At 39.8% G+C, this 24,032-nt stretch overlaps 1 protein-coding gene across 1 annotated transcript; it reads right to left on the bottom strand.

The window, feature by feature from the left end:
• Window positions 1–13,300: 13,300 nt before the first annotated feature.
• LOC120288320 (pyrophosphate-energized vacuolar membrane proton pump 1-like) lies at window positions 13,301–21,929 on the bottom strand. Its single transcript, XM_039302224.1, has 8 exons — window positions 21,746–21,929; window positions 17,124–17,683; window positions 16,689–17,041; window positions 16,448–16,534; window positions 15,169–15,481; window positions 14,360–14,776; window positions 13,668–13,727; window positions 13,301–13,533 (listed from the first exon to the last, which is right to left on the bottom strand). Exons 1-8 carry the CDS (start codon window positions 21,927–21,929, stop codon window positions 13,327–13,329), a joined length of 2,181 nt encoding a protein of 726 aa, XP_039158158.1. The 3' UTR covers window positions 13,301–13,326.
• Window positions 21,930–24,032: the final 2,103 nt, after the last annotated feature.

Raw genomic sequence — 24,032 nt, 5'->3', positions numbered from 1 at the left:
AGCATTTGGGGTTTGTTATTTTGTTGAGTGAAATTTCGAGTATCACACCTCTTCAGTAATAAAAGAGGGTTCAAAGTTCAAAGTAGAAATAATGCAAGCATTAGAGATAGAAAACATAGGAAAAGTCACGGAGAATGGCAAAAGTGACTAGAAGGAATGGAACCTCGGCCAGGAACAACTTGTCTAATTCTCGACTAGGACAACAATGAAGATAAGAAGAATAGAAGGCATAATGGATGGTGTTACGCTTGTGGCAAAGTGTGTCACTTTGCCAAGATTGCCTGTTGATTCCAAGGATCCACCCCAGAATTTGACCACCGGTCTGGTCCGATTTCCAGGTGGATCCATAGAATCGGTCCCACCAAGCTTCACACATCAGCATTGTAATATGCAATAAAGAATTACACAACGGAATCACCTTATCAAAGATACTCTCATTTAAAGCCAATGAACCAACAATATTAATATGTTAGGAAGTGTGTAAGCAAGAGAGCACACTCACAAACTTGTTATAAGTGGGCAAAAGTAGACAATTATCTAACATAAAAACTAGTAAGTAGCCTAGGGATTTAGGATTTTTCCTTTTTTATATTAAAAATTATATATATTATATATTATTAGTCTGATTTGAGTGGATGGTTCCACACTTGGAATTAAGAACTGAACTAGTACTCATCGATTCCAATAAATTAGAATCAAGAACTAGACCAATTCCATTAAGAACTGCCAGTTCATAGGTGGTTTGGTCCGATTCGAGGCGGTCCAGGCGATTCCCGGTTCCTTTATACTCTCTTAATTATAATAGTGATTGGATAGTTGATTCAGGGTGTTCAAATCATATCACTAAAGATCAAAAAAATCTATTAAATATGTTTGTGTACACCGGTGGACGAGTAGTGATTACTACAGACAACTCAAGATTGCCAATTATCCATGTCGGCCAAATGGTAATAACACCATGGTTCACTTCAAATAAGGTTGAACTAAAAAATGTATATCATGTACTGGGAATGAAGAAAATTTTAATCCGTGTCAACACTCATTGATTTGGGCAACTATGTGGTGTTCAGTCCAAGAGACATTAAGGTGTAACACGATTTAAAACCTACTGATACACCAATCATGGAGTGGTATCGACTCGAGTTTATCTATATGATGTTAGCTCAGACGGCATATGTGGACAAAACTTGAAAGAGCGATATGCCTGATTTGTAGCATGCATGGCTTGGGCATGTAAGCTATCATAAGTTGAGATACCCAACTCACTACTGTACCTGCAACTGTAAAGACATATCCAGTGATACTCTTACCATTATCTCGATCACCCGAATGATCTGCATCTACATAACCCTGCAACTCTAGAGATGTACCACCATGACAAAGTGAGTAATTGGAAATACCTACTAGATATATTAATATCCGTTTTATTGCATTCCAATGCTCTCTACTTAGGTTCTGCATATATTGACTCACAACTCCCACTGATTGTGCAATGTCTGGTCTTGTGCTCACCATGGCATACATCAAACTCCCCACTACCGATACATATGGAACTACCACCATCTCATCTTTCAAAACCTGAGTGCTCGGACACATATCCTTGGAAAGTTTGAAGTGATTCGCTAGAGGAGTTGCAACCGATTTTGCCTTATCCATGTTAAATCTCTTTAACACCTTATTCACATAGCCTTCCTGCGACAGCCATAATTTCTTATTTTTCCTGTCCTTGATGATTTTCATGCCTAAAATATTCTTAGCCTCTCCCAAGTCTTTTATAGCAAACTGTGATGATAACATCTTCTTCACTTCTACGATTCTCTTCATATTGGAACTAACCACCAGCATGTCATCGACATACAAAGAGAGATACACAATGTCACCATCATCATATTTGCGAAAATAAACACAGTGATCAGACTCACAGTGTGCAAATCCTTTTTCTTTCATGAAACCATCAAATTTTAGGTACCATTGCCACAGAGCTTGTTTCAAACCATACAAGCTTTTCTACAAGCGACATACCATGTGCTCCTTATCTTTGACTTCAAAACCCTTAGATTGTGCCATGTATAGTTCTTCATCTAAGTCACCGTGTAAAAACGTTGTTTTAAGTCTAACTGCTCAAGATGAAGATCCTCCACTGCAACTATACTCAGCATAACTCTAATTGATCTCATTTTCACTATAGGTGAAAATATCTCGGAGTAGTCGATCCCTTCTTTTTTAGAAAAGCCCTTGACTACAAGTCTCGCCTTGTATCTAATACTACCATATGCTTCATTCTTAATCATGTACACCCATTTGTTTAATAAAACTTTTTTACTTGTGGGCAACTTGGTCAACTCCCAACTTTTTTTCTGAAGTAATGAGCTCATCTCGTCTTTCATAGCACACGCCCACTACAAGTGAGACGTGTCTACCTTTGCCTCATCGTAAGTCTTCGGTTCCCCTGAATCTATATATAAGACATGGCTCGGAACAGTATTAGCTGATGGATCAAAAATTACCTTTGACTTTCTCACACGTGTAGACCTTCTCAAGACAAGTACTTCAGGGTTGTTAGTTTGCTCCGAATCACTGCGTTCCTCTTGAACTACCTCTTCATTGATAAGAGGCTCATCTTGAACCTCTCTTTCAAGTGCACTTTGATCTACTAAAAACATCTTCACGGGCCTTGAGTCTAATTCAACATATTCTAGTTCTACTACCTTCTCATGCTCTGTCTGACGATCCTTGTACATATTTTCTTCATGGAATACCACATTCTGACTGCGGATGACTTTGTTATTCTCATAATCTCAAAGCCTATAGCCATACTCATTGCCACCGTTTCCGATAAAGACGCACTTCAGGGACTTAGCATCAAGTTTTTTCCTATCCTTCATGTCAATCAAAGCATATGCAATACAACCAAACACCTTTAGATGTGAAAAATTAATCTTTTTACCTAACCATTGTTCTTGTGGTATTTCTCCATCCAATGCACTAGATAGACTTCTGTTGATAAGATAAACAGCTGCATCAACTGTGGCAACCCATGAGTGTAGCAGGAGACCCGCATGTAGCCTCATGCATCTCGCACATTCTAGAATAGTCATGTTCATCCTTTCAACTACACCGTTCTCTTGAGGAGTTCTAAGGACAGTCTTTAACCCGTGTATACCTTCTCAACTCAAATATTCTGCAAATTCATTACTTGTGTATTCACCACCATTATTAGACTTCAGAACTTTAATCTGATAAACTATCTCTTATTCTACCATGGTCTTCCACATTCTAAACATCCCGAATACTTCTAATTTTTCTCTAAGAGCATAGACCCAAGTCTTCCTTGTTGCATCATCAATAAATGCAACTTTTTTGTTTTCCATAAATGCAACTCTCACAAAAATCTAACTCGACTTTTTGCAAACCTGGAAGTAATTTCCTCGAATATAACTGTTTTACACATTTTTCACCAAGATGTCTCAAATGATAATGCCAAAGAGTAGACAAATTACATGTAGCAATTGTAGTTGCAACCATATCACTGATATTTTTTTTTTTGGTAAAGACCATATCACTGATATTGTCTCCTTAGAGAAGGTAAAGTGTACCCATACGCTTTCCTTTTGCTACTACTCTTGCCCCTGAGGTTATCTTCCACTCTCCGCATCCAAAGGTTATTACCAAACTTTCTTGGTCAAGTTTACTAGTTGAAATTAGATTTTTCTTTAATTCTGGAATATGCCTAGTTTCACGCAAAACTAGACATCCTCCACTTGAGATGTTCACAATCACAATTCCTTTCCCAACAATGGGACACATGTGGCCGTTTCCCACAACCACTTGTTCGAAATCTCCACTGGCATAATCATCAAATATGTCTCTTTGCAAGGTGCAATGAAAAGAAGCACCGGAATCAATAAATCATTTATCTGTCGTTAAGTCAAACCCTGTAGACAAACATAAGTTATCTAGTAAAGATTTATCGCTAACCACATTAGCTCCTTGATTCTCATCTTGCTACTTCTTTTTGTAGGCTTCACACTGAAACCTCCAATGTCCGGTTTCGTGACAAAACCAACACTTATCTTTTGCAACCTATCTCTTACCTCTTTATTGTGATTTGCCACACCCGCTGAATTTTCCTTTACTTTTACTTCTTCCACGGTTCTCCACTGCGAGTGCCGTTGAAGATGTAGATGCAGAAAAATTATCTCCACCTAAGACTTTCCTTCGCATCTCTTCATCCCTAATACTACTCACAGCATCATCAAGAGTTAAATCATCCTTCATGGTGCTCGAAATTCCCTACACTGCAGTATTGTAGCTTTCTAGAAGAGAACATAAAAACAATAAAGCTTAAAGCTTCATATCTAAATTAATGTCTGTGGATTCCAATTGACCCGTGACCTGCGTGAAACTATTAATATCTGCCATAGAACCTCTATCAGATAACTTTGTTTTAAAAAGCTTCTTCAGCAAAAATACCATGTGGACGGTTTCTCATAAATATTCATTAGAATATCCATGGTTTCTTTTACAGTTTTTGCTTTCGTAATATGGTACCTTGTCTTTTTCGTCAACCCTAGACAAATTGCACCTAATGCCTTTCGATCAAGAATTTTCCATTCGGCTTCTACTGTCGGATCCACTTCCGCCATCTCGGGTTTCCAACCCTCAAGTGGTGCATAGAGATCTTTTTGATAAAGATAATCCTCAATTTGTAGTTTCCACCATCCGAAATCCTGCCGATTGAACTTATCGATTCTGATTTTATCTTCTGCCGTACTATTTACTTTCAATCGAATGTCACCAAAAAACCCTTGATATTCTCAATTAGCCAACCCAAACTCGATACCAGTTGTTATGAAATTGCACGTCAATTACAGAAAATAATGCTTGCAAACAATTCACCAGGCAGAATATAATAATAAAAGAACATAATCAAAAGAACACGCCAGAAAATTTGTTAACATAGTTCACCCAAACCTGGGCTACGTCTCCATGCAGAGGCACTCTGTGAATCCACTAGACTTCGAAAAAAGTTAGAATACAATGATGATCTTCTCTCAAGATCAGGGTACAAAGAGATTGAGAACCCTCGTAAAGAAAAAACTCACTTTTTTCTTCTCTCTTTTTCTTCCCTCCCTATTTTCTTTTTCAGCATCTTGACGGCTAGCGTCTTGCCATCTCTAATATAAAGGTATCACTTTTAACCTAAAAGCAAATCTGATAGAAAAGACAAAAAAGCCCCTAAAAAATATTTGGATTCATCTATAACAAAGATGCCTCTCGAGCTCATTTACTCATATGTATTTAAACTGGTGAAGCAACCGTTTTCATTGATGACTTCTCCAGGTACATCTAGGTTGACTTTATGAATGAAAAATCCGAGGCATGAAACAAATTTAAGGAGTTTAAAGGAAAAAAAAATAGAAAATGAAGTGGGCAAGAAAATATTATGCCTCCGTACAAATAATGGGGGAGAATATACATCAAATGAATTTACAACGTATCTTCAAGATTGGAAGATACGGTAACAATTTACCTACTTGAATACGTTACAACAAAGTGGAGTTATTGAAAGAAAGAATCGACACTTGCAGGACCATGTTGCATGTGAAAAATGTTACAACCAATTTTTAGGTCCAATTTATGAAGATAGCAGTGCACATGATCAACGGGCTACTTCAAGCAAAGCTTGGCTTTATGTTGTCATATGAGAAACTATGGAATCACATGCCCACGTCAAGTCACTTTAGAGTATTTGGATGTGTATTTTATTCATTTATACCAGACCATCTACGCAACAAGTTTGATAAGAAAGCAATTCACTACATTTTTGTGGGCTACAATGGTCAAAGGAAAGGGTGGGAGTGCTATGATCCTACAATAAGGAGGTGTTGCACTTCATAAATGTGGTGTTCAATGAACTAACATCTTGGTGGTTGCCACAAGGTAATCTAAAACAAATTGAAGGAGAGGTGTGACACCCCGAACCCTTCGCAGGTCGTCACCAGCGCCAATGTTACACCTTATTACCTTTCTGTCTTTCGAAGAAGTGTCCTAATTTGCAGACACATTTTTTTTTTCTTTTAAAACAAAACGGTCCCAGCGCAACTCATTAGCGGAAGCAATTTAAAACATCACCGTCTCTCCCCTTACCAACCATGATACAAATACACACCACTAATCACCATAATTTTATAAACAAGCCACGACACTTTATTTATATATATTTTTAAGATGGGACTTCTTTTGGGTCGGTACAACAAAAAGGAAAAGCTAGGACTCAGCCACGTCCAGCCTAAAACCTCAAAAAGAACCCTCGACCCTCAACATCACACGTGCACAACCCCCATCATAAGTGTCGGCTAACTATCCCCAAAAAGATCCAGCTCCTACTCGTCGCGCACGGGTCTCACACCCAACCCGATGCATCAGGCGGTGGCGGCGGCAACATCCCTCGCATCGCTCCATCCCGACGAACATGCACGGATATGAACTCCTGAATGACAGGGCCCCCAGCCAGGCCTACATCGTACATCACTAGACAGCGTACTCGAATAAAAGTTAGTTCAGGAACAGATGGACAGTCTATCTCAGAGCGCTCGACCTCTACATCGGATGGTAGACCATAAAATACTCCCGGCGTGACGGCGGGAAAGCGGCATACCGCTAATCTGAAATGTGGGTCCCCAAAGGGGTGAGTACAACCACTCAGCAGATAGGGAAATCCAATAACAACTCAATGCATCATGCAATCATACATGCATTGCAGGCGCTACTTACCTTGAAGCCATGCGCATACTATCATGCATCATCATATCAATTTATAACACATACATGTGTATCATCAACGTATCATACATGTCATCATCATCATGACATCATTACATTACACATGTCATCATCATCATGGCATCATTACATCATACATGTCATCATCATCATGACATCATCTCATTATACATGCCATATCATATGTCATCATCATTATCATCATCATGCATATCATCATGCATATCATATCATGCATATCATCATGCATATCATATCATGGGTGATCATCATTATTTCACATCACATATCATCATCATCATCATCCTGCATATCATCATGCATATCATATCATGGGTGATCATCATTATTTCACATCACATATCATCATCATCATCATCATCATGCATATCATCATGCGTATCATATCATGCATATCATCATGCATATCATCTCATGGTTTAATTTCCACTTTTAGCTTTCAATTTGATCACCACATCACCCATTTCTCAATTCATCAATTTTATCATCCCCTTGGGCAAAGACCTCCGAGGCTTCCGGCATTCAGCCTCCCAGGCCACCGAGCATCCGACCCCCCACATTCCAGGCATCTCGCATCTCAACTAGCATCACGAGGCATTCCCTTCGGGTAGAAACCTCCGACAGGGCTTCCGGCATTTACACTCCCTGGCCGGGCATCCCGCACCCCAAATCCTGGCATCGCGAGGCATTCCTTTCGGGCAAAGACCTCCGACATGGCTTCCGGCCCCCCACATTCCGGGCATCCTGAATCTCCCAGGGAATCCGGCAATGCATCTCTATACATTCCGGCCTCATCCTCCACCACAACCACTTCCTCACTTATCATTATTCACATTTACCATTATTTTGATCTCAATTTAACATGGCATATGGCGTGACATCAAACAAGTCATACTTGGCATAGAATTCACACATGCATCACAACCCAATGTCATACATACACCAATATCTCATCATACATGCAACAATGCATAATTATATTTTAATAAATTCAATGGAATTTATGGCCAATAAAATAATCCATTTTATTATTTATTTATTTATTTATTTATTTATTTATTTTTAATAAATAAATATTAAATTCAATATCTATAAATTCCCAAAATTATAAAAATTCAAGCAATCATTAAACAAACCAATAGGATGACAATTTCATGCAAAATTCATGGCCAAATTGAATTTCACACAATTTCACAATTCGCACAAAATAGCACATAATATTCGGATAAAACCAGAATGCACAGTTTCCGAATAAATTCGATTAAAATATCCATATGGCCTCCAAAAATTACGAAAGTTTACAGAGTGATAGCCAAGACATTTTTCGTACAACTTTCATGAAGAACTCCAAGCCATATTCTTTTTAGATTATTTTATACAACCTCACGAAGCTTCTGGACCCATTACCGCATCGTCCAGTGCACATATCACCGAAATATTGAGATTTCACCTACCATTTCTCTTTCGTTTCCTCTGAAATTTAGATATGTTATACATCAAGGTATCCTCTACAAGTTTCACGAAGATATCTAGGTCAAATAACCATATTATAGTCATCATCTATGTCCATGAAGTCTCGGGTATCTCGGAATACATCACCAGAATCATCTTCTTCAAGATCTAGTCGATTTACTAGGCTATACTTGTTCATTTCACTTCAAATTTTAGTATGTTGTATTTTAAGATGTCTCCTACAACTTTCATGAATAAATCGAAGTGAGATTCTCAACAAAAACCAACATGCAACCACGAATCCAGCAAGATGTCAGTAAAAACTCTCCAGATCTGAGGTCTCCGTAGGATGAGACTTTAACCCCTCAAATATCCATCATTTTCCACGAAATTTCAGTATGTTGCAGTTCAAGATGTTAGCTACAACTCTCATGAAGAAATAGAAGCCAAAATCGGACTCTAAACACACATGAAAGCTAAAAAAAGTTACTGACTCACACAATCCGAACACAAACAGCCATACCATTCACACACAACTCATCCATGCTTCGGTATTGCTCATCTAACACCTAAAAACTCAACATGCAAACGACATACAAGCATGCAAGAGAAGCTAGAGGACTTCCACTTGCCTCTAGGACGGACGGTCGATGGCGTACGGCGGCGAACACGGCGGCACACGGCGGTTCCCTCCTCCTTTCTCTCTCGGCCGCTCCTCTCTCGCACAACTCTCTCTCTCTCTCTCGCACACCTCTCTCTCTCTCTCTCTCTCCTTGGGTGAACAAATGGCCAGCCACCCTCTCTCTCTTCCTTCTTATTTCCCCAACTTCTCATGATTAGCAATCATGAGATTGCCTAAAAACCAACCAATGCATGGCCTTCCCCTTTGCCACTTGTCCAATTACATGCATCTTGGGCCTTGGAGTTGGGCTTCTTGGGCTTGGGCTCCTTTATGGCCGGCGACCACTTCTCTTGGGCCTCTATTGGGCCGGTCGACTTGGCCCATTAAGCTTAGGCCAATGGGCCTAAGGCCCATTCGAAAATTAACCCCTTTTTCCCTCTTTTTCTTTTTTGAATTTCTTCTATAAATATTTTTCAATTTCAATTTTCATCTTGGCCAAAGTCTTGGGGCATTTTGGTTATTGAAATTTAATTTATAAATCATATGGCCAAGCATAATTTATTAATCTATCAAATTTAAATTCTCGCAATTATACACACAAATCATCTAATTAAAAAGGCTAATGGCTAAAGCATAGGCCATGGAAATTTTATCACCTAATTAGAGACTTTAACACACCTTATGGCTTGGCTTTGAATTTTGGGATGCCACAAGAGGTTTGTGAAAGAATGGAAGAAAATAATGAGCTTGAAAAGGACCAACCAATTGAAGAAGGAAATAATCTCCTAACTAGAAGAGAAGAAATCGAAGCACAGTCATCAAAAAATCAAAGAGTCTGTGGCGAACTAGTGCACGTCCGAGAATGATGGAAGAACTCCAACCAAGTCAAATGAAAGAACTTGAAGAGCAAGAACCTCAACTTTAGAGATTAACAAGGCAAAGAAGATCAAATCCCAAATATGCAAATGCAGCATTGACCGAAGATGTCAGAGTAGTTGAGCTGTCTACATACAAGGAAGCCTCATAAGGTGTGGAATGGAGGAAGGTCATAAAGGAAGACATCCAAGCACTAAGAAAAAATGAGGCATGGGACCTAATACTAAAACCTAAAGAGGTACGTCCTATATCTTGCAAATGGATTTATAAACTTAAAACTCAACCGGACGGGTCAATTGAAAGATATAAGGCAGGATTAGTTGGTCGAAGATTCTCTCAAAGGTATGGCCTAGATTCTGATGAGACCTTTAGCCCAATAGCAAAGATTATTACAGTTCGAGTCTTCCTAGCACTTGGAGCAAGCAAGTCATGGAAGTTATGGCAAATGGATGTGAAGAATGCCTTCTTAGATGGTTTAACAGGCGACCGAAGAATGGTTCGAATCCTGGAGAAGCAATTTCCCGTCACGGCGACCAAAGAATGGTTCAGGTCCGAGACAAACCACTGATTGCTCCAATAGGCGACCAAAGAATGGTTTGAGTCCTAGAGGAGCAATTTCCCGTCAAGGCGACCGAAGAAAGGTTCAGGTCTTAGACAAATCATTGATTGTTTTAACAGGCGACCGAAGAATGGTTCGATCCCTGGAAAAGCAGCCTCCTCATATCACCAGGTAAGATGACGCCTTGATACTTGCCAAACTCGGGGTTCACACCCTATCTCACTCATTCCCGGTAAGTAACTATAGGTATCTTCTTATCTATCTTAGTATATGTAAAGTTATACTACCTCTTTTTGCATAGAACATTAGGTCCCAAATAAAATTTTATCTGTTGCACATGCATAGATAAAATTTAGGCATCAGTTTGTCTTTAAATGCAACCTCTACGAGCTCACCTTCAAAGAGGGGCAGCTGTTGACGCCTCAATTTTAATTAGGTTTATTTTTATTAATTAAGTTTTTATTTTGTCTTTTTCGAAATAATAAACAAATAACAAAAAAGCATAAAAATGGAAAAAAGCACTCGAATGGGCCCTTACGGCCCATTTCCCCTTTCAGCCCGGCCCCACCGGTCGTCTCCTTCCTCGTGCCTCTCGCAGCACATGCGCGAGAGGACGCGACGGAGAGGCAAGCGGATGGCGACCCACATGAGAGGGGCAGGCGGCGTCGGCCGGAGGCCGCTTGGTGCACGGGGACCGGCGGTCGAAGCTTCGTCAACCGACTACCCCCTCGCCTATAAATAGGCCCCCGTTTCCGTTGTTGAGGAGGCACGCCGAGAGCGATCGAAGGCTGCAAAGCTTCGAGCTTCCTGCTGAGAGACTTCAGAAGGGGAGCCGAGGTCGAGCAAGCCCAAATCCGAAGGCTCGCGGCCGGAGAAGGAGAGGTTATGCTAGAGAGAGAGAGAAGCGGATCGAGTCGCAGCCCTTGGACACCCCACTGAGAGACTTCAGGGGGGTCCGAGGACTCGCAGCCGCGGATCCGAGCTTCGCCGGAGGGGAGGGAAGTTGAAGAGCAGGAATGGTCGAGGCTCGAATTTGGAGTCGATTCAGCTCCAACGCCGCCGCAACACCGCCCCGACACCGTCCAAGTTTAAGGGCCGCCGTCATCGCCACAAGCCGTGCCGCCGTGCCGTGCCAACGCCAAGAGCAGGTGATGATGGATCTTGCCCACGCCATACCCATTCTTGCTCGAAGCTCTGATCGTCGTCGCCCCAACTTGTCGCCGTCACCACCGTGAAACCCTAGCCCCAATCAAGAAGTCTCGTCACGCCACCGTCGTCGCCACCGTCGCCACCGTCGCCACCGCGCACCTTAGCCTTCCCCTCTCCGGCGCCGCGAATCGAGAACCCGGGTTCTCGATTTTCAGTTGCGGCCTCGGGTCGTGGGTCGGACCGGGGCCACGAGTCGGGTAGGGTTTCTCCGTATTTTGGGGCGGCGGAAACCGGGTCGGGAGTTGGGTCGGACCGGGTAGGGTTTCGCTAGGAACCCGGGTCGTCGAGCCGGCCGGGCATCCCCCAAACGCCCGGCCACGGCATTGTTTTGTTTAAATAAATAAATAAAAAGTCGGGCCCGCGTAATGGGCCCGTGCATCGCATTTCGGCCTGGCCGGAGTCGGACCCAACCGCGGTCCGACCCGAGTCGGTTTTTATAATATTTTAATATAAAATAATATTATAATAAATAAATAATTTATTTCAAAAAAATCAAAAATAATTTATTTTCGAAAAAATATTAAAAAATGTTTTAATTTCAGAAAATCGAAAAATATTTTAAAAAATGTTGAAAAATGTTTTATTTTTCTAAAAAATCGAGAAAAATCAAAAATAATTTATTTTCCAAAATATTTTGAAAAATATTTATTTTCCAAAAAATATAAAAAAAAATCAAAAATATTCCATATTGTCCAAAAAATGCCAAAAATTCATGAAAAAGCCAAAAAAATCAGAAAAAGCCAAAAAGACTTGTATTTTTCAAAAATACCAAAAAATCCAAAAATCCCTTTTATGTCCAAAAATTAGAAAAAGACCCAAAAAAATGTTTTCCTCCCAAAATGCATGGAAAATCCTCGAACATCCAAAAGCCTTAGGGTTTAAACAATATTAGGTACCGAAAGGGCATTAGTGATTAACTAGTGTAATCAAGTCCCCAATCCTAATTTCTCAGTTTGCGAGTGAGTATTTCTCCCAATACTTCGCTTGGGTTTCTAATCAACCCACCCCAAATTAATTAGTGGCAACTCCATTTTAAAAATTGATTTACAGGTTAAAAACTTGAACCATTAAGTCGTGAATTGGTGGACTTGGGAGAGTCCGGGCTTAATAAATTCAGCCGAGCCATTAGCCTCATTAGGCGCTTGTACCCAATCGCGGGCGCCGAAAAAAAGAGGTCGCGACAGTATTGTGTTGGCGTTGTGTTGTGAGTGGTGTGTGTAGTGTGAGTAACGTGAGAGTTCATTGTGTGTGCGTGTGTTGTGTTGGTGAAGAGTTTGAGGTTGGAGAGTGTCTTGAGCGTGTAATAAGTATAGTGTTGTCTTTTTCTTGTAATAACAAGTGTTTATTATAAAATTGGTGTTTACAGTTTGCTCAACATCCAGTTGCTCCATACTTAAATTAGGTTTGTGTACTTTGTGTTGATGCGCAGCTCTTGTTGAATGCTGCTTCCACTTTACGCGGGGTGAGTTAGCGAAGATGGAGCACTATGTACACGCTTTATCACCCAAGTGTTTAAGCAGCTTTCGACTTACTGTTATCATGATGTCGTATTTCTACTTTGAATGGCCAATACCACCCCTCACATTCTTGCTCTTGATTTTGTTTTTTCAAATCAAACTGAGTAATTTGGATAATCCAAACCTTATTCAAAAGTTTTTGCTCGAATCGTCTGAAGTAGTGGAGGAGCTAGAGAGGTTTATCAGCTCGTGCAAACAATACGGAAATAGATGCTAAGGCACAAATTGAGTGGATGACAGCGCTGCTACTATTGCTACAGAAGGGAAGTCGTCTGTTTCCTCCCTCAGAGAAACTTGAAGAGCAGACCACCGTGACTAGCAAAGAAGGGAGCGAACACGAGCGACTCCACTGCCATTAGCTGGATGAGGATGTTGAGTGGCGGGCCTGAAGTGTCCTTCCATGGACCGCCAATGGTCTTTCCTTCTACAGCAATTCTGAGAAGCATCGGTTCTTCTGAGCAATGGGTCTTGGCATACTCCAAAGCACCAGCCTGAAAGCAAACTCAAGATTTTAAGGAAAAAAATCTGTTGAGCCAGACAAGTTTTCTCAGCAGGTTAGTGAACCACCACAGAGAGAGTATAATTGACAAAAACTAGCTGTCGACCAGTCGGAGCAGCTGCATACCTTAATGTCCTCTTTCGCTTGGCTCCATGCTCCATCAGTCTTGGATGCTGATATCGCAATCTATTCAAAAACAAACCCACAGAATAATATTCATCAGGAAAATACTACAACCAAAGGAGACAATCAATGTGAAGCTCCCACAATATCATCAATATGATGATAAGAGCATTACTCAACAGTTCACGAACCAACTCGAGTTTTGTCCAACAATGAAGAAACTATAATATCTTTACCCACTTTTAACAACCATTCAATCAAGAAATTGCTGTACTTCATAGCCGCACTTGCCCTGGGACTCGCTCCTGCTTTTCTACACAAACTCCTTTTGTAGACTCCTATGCCTACGCGATGGGAACTACTATTTTCCTGCACTACACTCTCCACTCACGCCACCTACTATGACATAAATACTCTCCCAAGGGAGCAATCACTCCTACTTATAGGTTGTAAAGTCGGTCAACTAATCGACTTTCATATTTCTCCAGACAATTCCAATACAAACATCACTGGCAATTTATTATTACACTACGACTTGCTTGGATGAAAAAAGACTATCTTATTCTGGAATTATCAAGGCCAAGCGAGAAATATCTGGAAAGGGAAGAGAGAGGTGGTGATTCTCAACAGAGACATACCTTGAGCAACGCAAACTATCAAAAAAGATAGACATTGATCGCTTTGATAAGGATTACCTGAACAACGGAACCGAGAGAGCCAGCCAAAAGACCAGACAACATCTCCACACCGAAGACGGTCCCAATGATAAGTGGTGTAAACATGACAAGGGCAGTAGGTCCAATCACCCCCCTGAAAGATGCCTTAGTTGAAATTTCGAAGCATGCAGCATAGTCAGGTCTTCTTCGAATCCCAATGTGCTCTGGCCCAAACTCTAACAACTGCTCGCGGACCTTAAGAGCCATCTTGAATCCCGCACGTCCCACACTTTTCATGGTCATAGCAGAGAAACAGTAAGGAAGCGAGGTGCCCAAGATCAAACCGACGATGACCTTCGGTGTCAAAACATCAACAGAAGACGACATTGCTGGACGATTCACAAATGCACCCAACAGAGCGATAGACACCAGGGCAGCTGAATCAATGGCAAATCCCTACATACCAGATAAGAAACGAAAAAAGGTCCATCTAACATTAGATGTAAACAACAGGAAAGTAGAATTTGCCAGCAGGGCCAATATTGAGAACGATAAATGAAAGGCAGCAACTGAAGGAAAGAGAGGCGATTTTAGCCAAACATTATGCCACCCCACCAAGAATCCAAAATGACTCGCATAACTAACGTAATATTTTGTCATTTATGGTGAAAAAGAAAATAATTGGACAATGTGCACTGATGCTGGATGACGTGATTGTGATATCATGAAAAGTTCCTACGCACAGACACCCTTTCCTCTGCTGTGTTATGGATTTTATCAAAAGAAGCCACTAGCGGGACAACAGGACAGTGTCGACACTATATTCACATGCAATGGATTTACTGTACCTTTCCAATGGCAGCCGTAGTATTGCCGTCAGCTTCAGGGGCTTCAATGCGAACCATCATAGCAATACGTTCGGCATTGTCGCTGATGGGACTGGAAGCATCTATGGCCAATCGAGTGGCAACGGTACATAGCATCCCAAGGGCAGCCACAGCAATTCCATACGTGGCAGCAAGATGGTAACTCACGAAAATGCTAACGGCGGCAAAAAATGGGATACTGACAGAGCCAAGGGCAACACTAACATTCTCGAGAGCGGCTTGGAGACCGCTGCGGAAATTGTCGGCAGCAACATATTGGAGACAGGTGCAGGAACTGGTGGTAGCATCATCTCGGAGACAGCTGCAGGAACTGGTGGTAGAATCATCTCGGAGACAGCTGCAGATGATGTTGGCAGCATCCTCACCATGTTGGAGACAGCTGCTGAAATGAGGATCATTGCCCGGTCAGAACATGATCATCAACAGTTGTAAAAATTCATAACATCTACTTATTTCGCGAAAAATAATTTCTATGAAAACATTTTTAAAATTTTCTAATGTTTGTTTCATGAAAAATAAATTAATAAAAAAAAACATTTTCCGTTATTGAAAAAAAAATACCTTCAAAAGTGAGTAAAATATTTTTCAAAAGTGAGGAAAATATTTTTTACTTTTCAGAAAACATTTTTCATAACTTTTTCCATCTCACTTTCTTTCACCAAACACATGTTCCTATTATTTTTATGTTTTATTTTTCTCTCTTTTAAAATGAGTTTTTCATTTTCTTTTTCTTTTTTCCTTTCTTTTCTTCTTCTTCTTCCTTGGCTAGTTAACGGCCGACGACCGACCACTAGTGAGCTCAAACATCACCTAATCGGCAAAGTCGAGTTCGCCCGAAGTCGCCACTCAAGCCTTACCGACCTCTAGTGAGCTCGAGCCTTGCCGGCCTAGGGTGACACTAGAGCTCGCTCGACGGTGTCTCAGGCTGTCGCCAAAGTCCACGACCAAGGTCAAAGAAAAGAAGAAGAAGAAAAGAAAGAAAGCCAAAAAAAAAGGAAGGGAAAAAAGATTAAAAATTTAAAAATTAATTAAAAATAATATAAAATTATTGAAAATGAGTGCATGTTAGGAAAAGATTTTTACTGAAGGGTGGAAAATATTTTTTAGTTCATTTTCAAATTTTAGCTGAATACTGGAAAAAATGATTATTTTCTTAGAAAATGGCTTCTTGAAATACAATTTTTAGAAATGCCACTTTTTCCGCGAAACCAATGGAGTGTCAATTTTGCAAATTTAATACCTAAAGTCTTCGTTGGTGTAATATTTATTTACAAACCCACTAATTTGCCCTGCCCAAAGACCAACACCAACACACAAGGACAGCTGCCTGCAAGATCATATCCATAATTAGCGACTGCATACGCTCAACCTGTTGACTTAATCCTTTAAAAGCCCGCTGAATTAAAGCATGTTCCACGACAAAGATTAGAAGAAAGCACCATTTAGGATCAGAAGGTAAAGAGTACCATCAAAGAGTTTACCAGTTCTTCACAACTTTCGGCAACCCAATGTTGTAAATTGTGAATGATGAGGGCAAAGCAATCCAGCTAACAATAGCAATACCGATAGTCATTAGAATTGTGGCGATAATAAGTTGTTCCTTCTTCGATGCAGGCCTGATTTCCCACCAGAAAGTTGAGATCAAGCAAACGAGAATACCCATAGAGCTGATAAGCAGGGGATAACACATAGCAGTGAAATTGTGTTCCATTCCGAAAGAAGAGATGGAAGCAAGAACAAGGGCGGCGCAGGATGATTCGGCGTAAGAGCCAAAAAGATCAGGTCCCATACCAGCAATATCTCCAACAATATCACCAACATAATTAGTAATCACCTGAATGATTAAGGCCAACGCCATTTATGACTAAAAGTGAATGATGTACTTAATAGATAAGCTACAGTAAGAGAGTACATACAGCTGGGTTTCGATCAGTTTGTGGGCTATTTCGCTCAATCTCTTTAACCAGATGAACACAAACATCAGCAGCCTTGGCATAAATTCCACCACTGGCTCTTCCAAAGAGAGCCATGAAAGATCCACCCAGAAAATAACCGGTAATAGCCTCAAAAAGACCTTCCCAGTCATTGCCATAGTACAACTTGAACAAAATGATTGCAAGATAGAGCACGAGAAGATCGATGGCAGCAAGAAGAAATCCCACAACTGCGGCAGACCTGAAAGTTCTTCCAGCGATGTTTCTCTTTTCCAAGGCAGTCCTCGCGTTAGCATTTATAGCAGTTTTCGTGCCAAGGGAACCAAAGAAGACTGATGTGAAAGCACCAAGTAGGAATGAAATTGTACTGAAAACGGCAGCGACAAGGCCAGGCTTGCACGTGTTTGAAGGGTCAAACTTGCAAGGCCGGCTTTGGGTGCTGAAGCTCTCAACGGAGCCAAGTAAGAGGAAGATTACAATCGCAAAAGCAACCACGAAAAATCCGGCATACAGGTACGCCGTTAACAGAAAGGAGTTCACACCTGTTTCAATCACAAACGATAATTAAGCCCTCTTTATCAAGCAAATAAAGCAACAAATCTGATTCTTGGCATTCTACCTTATGTGTGACGAAATAAGGTATAACTTAGTTAAATCCAGTTACGTTATTCTGTTGCCTAGTTTTGTTGAACCTAGTTCCAAGAAATAAGAAAGCCTAACCTACAGCTCCTCCAAAAGAGTAACTCAAAAGATGATATGGTTCATGTTACGATTCACCTTTGGCAAGGTGGACATGGTAAGTTTTAAATCCAACCAGCGGAAGAGTGACGAGAACATAATGAGTAAGGCAAGATGGGGAAAGGGATGAAAGAATGAAAGTATCTGGTTCCGCAAAATAATTGACATAAAAAGAACTGAATATTCAGTCTATAGTCCCAGACCCAGAATATTATTATAAATACATCTTAAACATTATTTTGAATTAAAGTATTACAAACAAAGAAGAAAGTAGAAACAAATTATGACCTACAATATTAAACGGTTGGTTACCGAGAGTATGGAAAAACATCAGAACTAAAGTGAGAACTGAACTTAGATGTTAGAACTAGAAGAGGAGAAGGGTGAACTGCAACAGGGGAAAAGTGATTGGAAAAAATAAAAGAAAAAAAATTATTTTCACAATAGAACTGATAATGCTCTAGTTCGAAAGATTATTCAAATCAGAATGATGAGAAACAGGTATGAAACGTTGTTACATATAAGGACTTTAGTTAGGAGAAGCAAGAATGTAACACAAAAGAGAACCTCAGAGATATAACTTATATCATATAAGCACGGTTCGTTGCCTATATATTCTTAACTAACCCCATAGAATTAGTGTTTCGTCACAAGTATGATAATTAAAGGATGACAATCTCACGAAAATGAGAAATATTCTGCATCAAATTACAACGTATGATGATAAAACCTAAAACACATTCACAGACTGAAGTGAAGATATACTTTGGAATTGAAGGTCGTACATCCTCAGCAATTCACCTTTCCAATACAATATGCTTCTACTAAAGCCAACTACATATGGAAATTACCACACCAGCCTTAATTGATTTGACATTTCTCAAATATGTGCTCGAATAAATCATTTTCTAGAAAGTGAAAATATTTTTTTTCAAATAAAATTTGAAATGAACTGAAAATGATTGCTTTTATTTTCTGAAAAAAGAAATGTATTAGTTGCATGATACAAGGGCTGCATGTGCTATATCATCAAATTTTAAATATGATTTTATTAGACCTGTCAAAATGGATCTTAAACCTATATATAACCCATTTAAAATATAAATGGATCATATATGAGTTACTTTATTTTGAAGAGACTATCTTAAATTGGTCATAAACTTAAAGGCTAAAATAAATCGGTCCTAAATAGGTTGAATTTAGACCCATTTTCAACTCATTAACTCAACCCATTAGGCTTACTCACACTCTCTCTTCCTCTTATAAAAATATTTTTGAAAAATCAAAATGATTTTTTATTTTTCTTTTCTTTTCTTTTCTTTTCTTTTTCTTTCCTTTTTTTATCCTTTCTTCTTCCTTCTTCCATTTCCTTTGTTGATGGCCGGCAACGGCAAGCTTGAGCTTGCCGATCGAGACCTCACCAATAATTGGCATGGCTCAAGCCTTGCGGATCCGACGAGAATCAAACTTTTAGGGCTTTAAGGAGCTTGGGCAAGCTTGAGCTTGCCAAGAACTGGCGAGGCTTGACTAGCAAGGCAAGAGTCTCACCGATCCGGCAAGCTCAAGCTTGCCGATCTAGCAAGACTCAAGCTCTCCGTCCATCGCCGTGGCTGGTGACTGATGAAGGAAGAAGAAAAATAAAATAAAAAAAAGGAAAGGAAAAAAAATTAAAAAAAAATCGATTTTTTTAAAATAAGAATAATAAATAATTACAAATTCGATTTAATAATTACAAAAATTAAAGGAATGCAATCAGATTTTCCAATTTTTAATTAATTTTCAAATTTCAGGCAAATGTCAAAAAATATTGTTATTTTTTATAAAATGACTTCATAAAAATATTTTTCAAGAAAAAAGAGAGCCTCAATTTAAAAAAATATATATATATAAAAATTTTCCATTAAGAGTTTTAGCAATAACATTAAAAAAAAACAAGCTTTCATAGTTTGGAAGTATTTTAGCAATATAATTTTTAACGAAAGAAGCAATAATAAGTTTTCCTAAATTTGGTCAAATATGGTAGTATTTTAGTAATATGGGTCGGGTTGGATATGGGTCAAAAATTTATATTGCATAAAAATAGGTCAAAACAAGTTAAAATGGTCAACATGGGTTAGACCACTTTCGACCCGATCCACCCATTTGATAGCCCTAAATTTTATCGAATCAAATTTCATAACTTCAATACTTTTATAAATTGTTAACGATTAATTTTTCTCTTATAATACTCGGCCTTGAGATTAGACCCCGGGCCCAGCATTGGGGTTCTTGGCCTCAGGCACAGGGGTACTAGGGAGGTGCGACTGGCAAAGACACAGGCATGATGCCAAGGTCTCGGGCTAGGCTTCAAGGGTCCCAAGCCCCACCATCGGGAACCTGGACTCAATTTTGAGGACCCGGACTTGAGCTTTGGGGACAAGACCTCGACCTATGGGGACTTGGGCCCAGCTACTGTGGTCCCGATTCGAGGAGCTGAGGTTTCTTGGGCTCAGCCACCATAAACCGAGGGTGGGAATTGGAGATATATGCCTGGCCTCAATGGACTCAAGCCCAGATGCCGATGACTCGAGCGCGGGAGTCGGGTAACTGGGCCTGGCAACTTGACATAAATCACAGATTAAAGTTATTACTTTATTATGGATGAAAACATGACTTGTGAATTTGTCAATAGAGAAAAGAAATTCTGGAAGCAAATGAGGATGTGAGAGAGAGAGAGAGATAGAGAGAAAGAGAGAGAGAGAGAGAGATTCATCGAAGCTCTAAGCTTGGTTGAAGTTCTTTGCCGCCGTGTGACATGGAATAACTCCTCTTATTAGGAAGGAGAAATATTTTTCTTGATTTCTAAGAATAAGTACTTTCTTTTATTGAAAATGTTTTTGAACTAATTTATTATTTTTATCGTTCCAAACATCACAAAGTCTAGAAAATCATTTTCACATAAATTCTTTTCAACGACACGAGCACACCCTTAGACCATCATCAAATATAATCTGTCTCACTGGTGTGCATACACCCAAATGCAACACCAATTTTGACTTACTCAAACCAGTTCTTGAGCTAATAAATCAATTGATCTTTTAAGAAGAGAAATTAATCGTAAATCATCCCGGACATGAGGCAGTATATTATGAACATTCTAGTCGTGGAATGCGATTAAATAAAGTGCCTTCCAGTCCCGTGCGAACCTGCAGTTAAGTCGGTGAGTGAAGAGACGAAAACATTCACGTGACATGCACAACACGTGCATTTACCTAGTCCAAACAAAGGGTGAACTTGTTGAGAAAAAGAAGACGAATGGCAAAAGCCAAAAGGACTAGCTACAACAGTTAACCCTCTGCCCAAGAGCACGACGAAGACCACCAACATCATTCCATTCATCTTCCTGAGAAGAGATCCGCATGAGTTAATATAATACTCTGCTGTGCTCAGATACCTAGCTCAAAGCTCTAGCAGCTGTGACAAACCCTAATAATGACTCGTCCCACAAGCAGCAGAAACTCATGATTTCGCTGAGCTATCATCAGATTGCAATACTCGAATTTGTTGCTGTTGCTCAGGCAGTGTGAGTGAGACATAGAAAGAAGGGGGTTGAATTACAACGTCTCTATGCCCCAAAAAGGAAAGACCCGCAACCCAGAAAATCAAATGCCCTTCATTCTCTGTCTTCGTTTCTTCCTTTTTCTCTCTCGGACATCGAACATGTGCTAAAAGATTACGAGCTTTATTGAAAAAGGGGACCGCAGAATTTCATTACCGAAAGATCTAAAATGTTCGAGAATGTACGGCTATCAATCCCGAGTGCAGCAAAAAGGAAAAGTTCCATAAAGCAGGCAAGTTGTGAAGCTAAAGGATCTGTATAAAGTCACCTTCAGAGATGGTACTCTTTATCTCAGCATACTTGTCTTCAACAGCTATCCGCTGGGTTGGGTCTTCCTCTTCGTTGTCGCTATAGCGCGACCTACATCGCCACTGCATCAGGGAGAACGCAATCCCAATGACGGCGCAGACGGGGATCACGATCTCCATCATGAGAGCTGAGAGCAATGCCATCGTTGGCCTATGTGAGAGAGAGAGAGAGAGAGAGAGAGAGAGAGAGAGAGAGGCGGAGATGAGTGAAATGGGGAGTGTGCTTGTCTACAGGGGAAGTTGCGTGAGTTTCATGAATTAGAATGTTATGGTTATGTGCATGCGACAGTCAAATATCTAGGCCTTTTGATGTCGTCCGTCGGATTTACAAGTGATGGACTGGCGTTCCAGTAGTCGGATAATCGAACGGTGGAAGCGAGAGTGAGTATAATTTCATCTTGTATTTTTGATGCATTAATGTTGGAATGGAAGTAATGTATTATAATTTCTCGATATTAACGCATATACTTTTTATGCACATTTAGCTTGTTTATACTTGGGCTAAAAGATTGGCGTTGTTTCCATTAGTTTATGTGATTCATGAGTAAATAAATTGGTGCTAACGAAAAATATCAAGCATATTTCAAAATACGTAGCAATCGCTCATGTCAATAAGAATGACGTGCTGAAATTTCTGTCTTTGCACTCGCATGTATCTTCGTCTTAACTGTTAGAATTTTGAGAAAATTACCATTAAAAATCAAATCGATTTATTCATAATACGACATTGACTATTTTTCTGGTTTTCATCTTTTTCCCTTATCGAGGGGGGTATTTCAACCTCAGATCACGAAAAATGCGTTGATGAGCAGTATTTTAGGCATGTGAGGAGAATGCTTTTATATTATATTACATGATTAATGCCTAAATGTATAATTTTTTTTTTTTTCACGCCTCGGAGTGAGGATGATAACATGCGGATTAACAGCTTGCAAAATTGTCTGCTTTCCCTCGAAGGAACAGAGAGATAGGATGGGGCCCACGTGACTCGTCCCTCAATGTATGTCCGATGATTATCCACGTTGGATTGGCTCTCCAACGGACCGCTCTACTCCAAAGTATCAGCTGGCTCTCTTGAACTATCCCCCCACAGCGAGAAGTTTTGGGTGCGGAATTGAAATCGGTGCATTTATGCTCACAGGTCTTTCAACACCCGAAAAAAAAAAAAAAAAAAAAAAAAAAAAAAAAAAAAAAAAAGCTCATAGGTCGATCAATATCAAGATTGAGATGCATTGGCCTCGTTTGCAACTCAATTATTTAAAATTTTTCAATCTTTACATTTCACTCAGCGCCTAACGGTAGACCTCCTCTACGAGTCGTCTAAAACATGCTGTCACTCCTAGCAATTTGAGGTGATTAACAAGTGCATCCAATTAAGACATTACACCCGGCCAAAATTATGGCTTAGACTCACCTATCCACAAAAAAACATGTCACATTCTCGCGTGTTATTTAGGCTTGGATTGGTTCAAGTCAATTTGGACAGGATCCTATACATGCCCTCACCTAGCCTGCGCCAAAGATGCGCTTGGCCCATGCGGCTTGGCCTATAATTACTTCTTTTTTAATTCAACTTGATTCTTAAATTTTGTAATTTATTTTGTGTTATTCTTCCATCAAATATACGAATGAAAATGCTGACTGGAAATCTAAGTTAGTGCCGCGACAATTTTACTTAGATTAATTGTCGATGTGGAATAAAAAGAGAGAAAAGAGAGAGAGAGAGAGAGTAGCAAGGGTCTTCCTCACTATGGTGGTGACCCGACGGGCGACGAGGACGTCTTAACCTTCATGTGCACCAGCCCCGCCCCCATTGTAGCTTCTTCTCTCTCTTCTTTCTCTATTTTACTTATTATGTTTTCTTTTTTTTTTTCTAATTTCAAAATTTTCTCTTTTTTTCCTGAATTTTAAAATGTATTTATTTTGTTAAGGTTTTTAAGGATGTCACTTATGATGCTAGCATAGCACTTAAGGCCGCCTTTAGTAATGCTTCAGTTTCTTTGTTTTTTTATTTGTTTGTACCCCATAACAAAAATAAAATAGAAATCCATTTGGTAATTTTTTTTTGATCCCGATAATACTTTATTCCTTAGAATAAATTTGGAACAGAGACAATAAATTAAATATATATATAAATATATATTGTTTCTTATTCTCAAAAACAACTCAAGAAATAAGTCTTTTTCTTTTTCTTTTCTTTCTTTTTCTCTTTCTCCTCTTCTTCCCCTATCGAGTCGCCAACCTCAA

This window comes from Eucalyptus grandis, chromosome 9 (genome assembly GCF_016545825.1).
Source record: "Eucalyptus grandis isolate ANBG69807.140 chromosome 9, ASM1654582v1, whole genome shotgun sequence".
In the NCBI taxonomy this organism is placed as follows: domain Eukaryota; kingdom Viridiplantae; phylum Streptophyta; class Magnoliopsida; order Myrtales; family Myrtaceae; genus Eucalyptus; species Eucalyptus grandis.
This window is presented reverse-complemented; position numbering and strand designations above follow the sequence as displayed.